The following is a 4,647-nucleotide window of genomic DNA, read 5'->3' on the forward strand; positions in this document are numbered from 1 at the left end:
AGGAAAGGGGATCGGGTGATCCTTCGGAGTAGAACCCATAGGGCCTGCCTGAAAAGAAAGGGAAGAAGATTGGTGCCTAGACCTCTGTGAAGACCTCCCCCCCTCCTGCGAGCGCGCTGTTCTGCGCTTGCGGGGGGGGGGGGGGGGACCATGAAGATGATGACCTGACTGCTCTAGCTCCAGAAGACTCGCTAAGAAGCTGAATCGCACTTGCGCTCGCGCGATGGAACAATCCCAGGTTCGCGCGGGGGCCCGGAGATGGGGGCGCGGAGATGGGGGCGCGGAGATGGGGGCGCGGAGATGGGGGCGCGGAGATGGGGGCGCGTGGGTGCATGGGCGAGTGCTGGCGACCAGGAGAATGACGGTGCGTAGGCGAACGACAGAGCGCAGCCGAGCGATGGCGCACAGGAGAGCGATGGCGCACAGGAGAGCGATGGCGCACAGGAGAGCGATGGCGCGCAGGGTGAGCAGGTGAGCGACTGCGCACAGGTGAGGTTGCGCGTGGGCGCGCAGGTGATCTTCTGCGAGCAGGCTCGTGGGCGCGCAGGTGATCTTCTGCGAGCAGGCTCGTGGGCGTGCTGGAGAGTGATGGCGCGCAGGTGATGGGGCGCACGGACGCGCCGGAGATCGCTGGCGTGCAGGTGCGCGATCTGGAGAAGACAGATGGGGCGCAGGATCAGAAGGCTTAGAAGCGTGTGAAGGAGACTGCTCGTGGGTGCGTGGGCGCGTCGTATCCCGTCCACCTCTGGAAGTGCGCACGGTAGGAGCTGGAACCTGTGGGCGCGAAGGTGACTGACCGCAATGGCGCGTAGGCGAGGGTTGACGAGAGGGCGAGTTCCGAGGGCGCGCTGGTGAACGCTGGCGAGAAGAAGGATGAGGCTTCTTTTCTACGCCCAGATCCGAAGAGTGATGGCGTGTAGTTATGCGCTAGCGCGCAGGGGAAGTTTGCTGGCGAGCTGGAGATCCGGCGCATATCAGGATCAGGGCGCGCAGATGTGCACTGGCGAGGAGGAGATCGCTGGCGTACAGGAGATCGCTGACACGCAGGAGCGCGCTTGCGAGTAGGAGAGCGCTGGCAAGTAGGAGATTGATGGCGAGCAGGAGAGCGCTGACATGCCGACTCTGCCATAGGAGATCGCTGGCGCGTTGTTTCCGGCACAGGATGACACTCAGCAACAGCAGGAACAGGAGAAGGCTTGCGCATAGCTGCGCGCGAGTACGCAGGAGAACATGGGCGCACAAGTAAAACCTGGCACTTAAGGGACTTGCTCACATTGTGAGACAAGCCCTTTTGCCCCGAAGGGACCGGTGCCCGTTGGATAACAGGGTGCGAGGGCACCCACTGCGCATCAGCTGCCACGAACGGCGAAGGAGTGGCAGTAGGTCTGGCAGGCGTAAGAGATCGCGAACGATCTGCAGAGAGGTCCAGAGATGCGGCTGCAACGGTCGACTCACGACAAGGAGGATCCTCTGCGGGGGATGGCAAGGGCGAGGCGCCTCCTAACTCCCTTGTGGGGAGAAGGAAGACCTCTACGGCAATGAGGAGGGCGAGCCTTGCGACGGATACGTCCTCTGGGAGCAGGAACACCATCGTCGGTCCTCCGAAGAGGAGTCTCTGTCAGTGAACTCCCCCGGGGGGAGAATCACCTGCAGGAGAGACCGTTGGACTCAGCTCCTCCCTCGAAGGATGTTTGGAGGGGGGAACCGAGCCTTCAGCAACATCAGCACCCAAGGCAGGGGTTTGACCCGACCCGTCAGAAGCCTCTGCCACAACAACGTCGACGATAGACAGAGGTCAACCTCCGCTATCACCGGCGACTGTTTGACAGTTGCGCCTAACTGGATCAAGTCAAACAGAGCTTCCCTGGAGGGAGAACCCTTAAGCCCCTAGGAAGCCCAAAGCTGCAATAAACCATCATTATAAACAAAAGCAGAAATAGATAAATCCTCCCCCGGAGGAGGAGGAGGAGCTGCCTCGCTCTGGGAGGCAACTCCCTCTCCCGAACCCCGAGGTCGGTCAACAAAAGAACGGCCTACGCTACCACTTGACGGCCTCTCACGAGAGACCGATCGAGCGGGAGCTTCGGAGGAGGTTCGGGCAACGGAAGAAGAGTCCTTGGAATTTTCCTTCTTCAAGGAAACCCTTGAAGGAGAAAGATCCCTCTTAGACTTCTTCTTCCGTCACCGGGAAAACCTCTCCCACTGGGAGGTAGACCACCCCCTGCACTCACTGCACACTTTATCCTTATCACACCGTTGACCTCTGCAGAACGGACACAAGGTATGAGGGTCTGTCTCGACCGCCGACATTTAAGTCCCACAAGGGCGGTCGGGTAAACCAGGGCATTTCCACTTGATAAGGAGAGAGGCCAACTTCCAAACGCACAAATTGAAAGAGAAAGCAAAAAAGATTAAGGCTGTCAATGCGAAGGTGAGAACAGACACATCTGACCATCAGCCGAGCCAAAAGTGAAGTGAATCAATTCACCGGTGTGTGAGGGGGAGGGGTAGCTAGCTACCCCTCCCCTACCCCCCGCTAACTAGCGAGGGGGTAGTCAACCCTCGCTAAAAATCTAATGGCTCGTCATTTCAGCTACGCCGAAAGTAATACCCTATTTAAATAGGGTGGTTTGTATTTCGGTTACGGATCAAACAAGCTTCGAATAAAAACCTTCCCAGAGGCTGTAGAGACTTTTACATCCCTAGCTTTTAGAATCAAAGCAAAATTAAACTTAAGTGTACATACCGGCATACAATGACGATCCTTTACTCAAAAACACTATGGAAGAACTAGACTATATAGATGGAGACTGATTGAACGTCAGACCAAGTGAAGACCTGCCCTGTGGAATATTCCTTACCAGGAGGAAATGGTTCACCTTGAATAGATGAACAAAACTGGTAGGACAGGGGATAGATAAGAGAGATTGGGTTACACAAATGTTGCAGAATACCCCTCCGGGAAGCCAAGCCAAATAATGTATCACATCTTGTGTAGTTGGCCCTTCCTTGGTCCTAACTCGGATGGAGAGGGGGGCTCGAGTGCTCATCATATGTAAATTTATATATGGTCAGTCTCTCATAACCCTGCTTAATAAAGAAATGTCACTGTCCCTTGCTTCTGCCATTCATGAGTGGCCTTAAACCTTCAACTTTTAAAACGATACACCGTTCCAATGAGTAAAACAATGGTGTAATAAGATATGATGATAATCAATAATACAATAATCATAATCTTAATACAATAATCATAATCTTAACACAATAATCATAATAATGTGGATAATCATAATCATCAATAATTATATCATCATTATCATCATCAAAACCAGCAACATCCTTTTTAGGTGCGTGAAATTTGAGGTAGTGATAACAATAATCATTAAAGAAGTCTTATATATATATATACATACATATATATGTATATATATATATATATATATATATATATATATATATATACATATACATATATATATATATATATATATATATATATATATGTACACACACATATATTTATATATATATATATATATATATATATATATATATATATATATATATATATATATATACACCGTACATGCACACGGACCATATTAATAAAGATATTCTTATTTTACTAAATAACTACAGTAATATTAAGTTATTTTGATGATATATATATATATATGTATATATATAATATATATATATATATATATATATATATATATATATATATATATATATATATATATATATATATATACCGTACATGCACACGAACCTAATTAATAAAGATATTCTTATTTTACTAAATAACTACAGTAATATTAAGTTATTTTTATAAGATTTAGTGAACCTTAAAGGTTAAGTTTTTCATAAAACCTTCTTATAATGAAGATTTTAAACCATACAAAAGAAAGGACATTGAAACCACACATATAAAAAAAGAAAAAAACATTAACAAATGCAAAATAGAATCACGAGAAAAAGGCTTTGGAAAATCCAAGTCTCTCCCCTACCTTCAAATGGTATAAGTGATGTGATTGAAGACTATTTATGTCTTTTGGCTTGTCTTTTCTGTCCAGTGTAGATCTCCTAGCTGGTACTGTTATTTAGAGAGCTGGATTGTCTAGTGGTTGAAGACTATTCATGTCTTTTGGCTTGTCTTTTCTGTCCAGTGTAGATCTCCTAGCTGGTACTGTTATTTAGAGACCTGGATTGTCTAGTGGTTGAAGACTATTTATATCTTTTGGCTTGTCTTTTCTGTCCAGTGTAGATCTCCTAGCTGATACTGTTATTTAGAGAGCTGGATTGTCTAGTGGTTGAAGACTATTTATGTCTTTTGGCTTGTCTTTTCTGTCCAGTGTAGATCTCCTAGCTGGTACTGTTATTTAGAGAGCTGGATTGTCTAGTGGTTGAAGACTTTGCCTTTTGGCTTGTCTTTTCTGTCCAGTGTAGATCTCCTATCTGGTACTGTTATTTGGAGAGCTGGATTGTCTAGTGATTGAAGGCTATTTTCCTTTTACTGCACGGCTCCATAATCTCTGAAAAAAATATTAAGTTTAACATATTTGTCTAACTATATTAGAAAAATAACTCTAATTTTTATACTTAAGTTTGTAATAATTAAATTGAAATAAATCTGAAATAGATTCA

The 4,647-nt window shown here is 46.7% G+C and overlaps 1 protein-coding gene across 1 annotated transcript; it reads right to left on the reverse strand.

Moving 5' to 3' along the window:
- Nucleotides 1-685: 685 nt before the first annotated feature.
- Nucleotides 686-2,347, reverse strand: LOC137631900 (uncharacterized). Its single transcript, XM_068363907.1, has 2 exons — nt 2,322-2,347; nt 686-1,553 (listed from the first exon to the last, which is right to left on the reverse strand). The coding sequence occupies exons 1-2, from the start codon at nt 2,345-2,347 to the stop codon at nt 686-688; spliced, it is 894 nt and encodes a 297-aa protein (XP_068220008.1).
- Between the last annotated feature and the right edge of the window lie 2,300 nt (nt 2,348-4,647).

Source organism: Palaemon carinicauda, chromosome 3 (assembly GCF_036898095.1).
Source record: "Palaemon carinicauda isolate YSFRI2023 chromosome 3, ASM3689809v2, whole genome shotgun sequence".
Taxonomy (NCBI): Eukaryota; Metazoa; Arthropoda; class Malacostraca; order Decapoda; family Palaemonidae; genus Palaemon; species Palaemon carinicauda.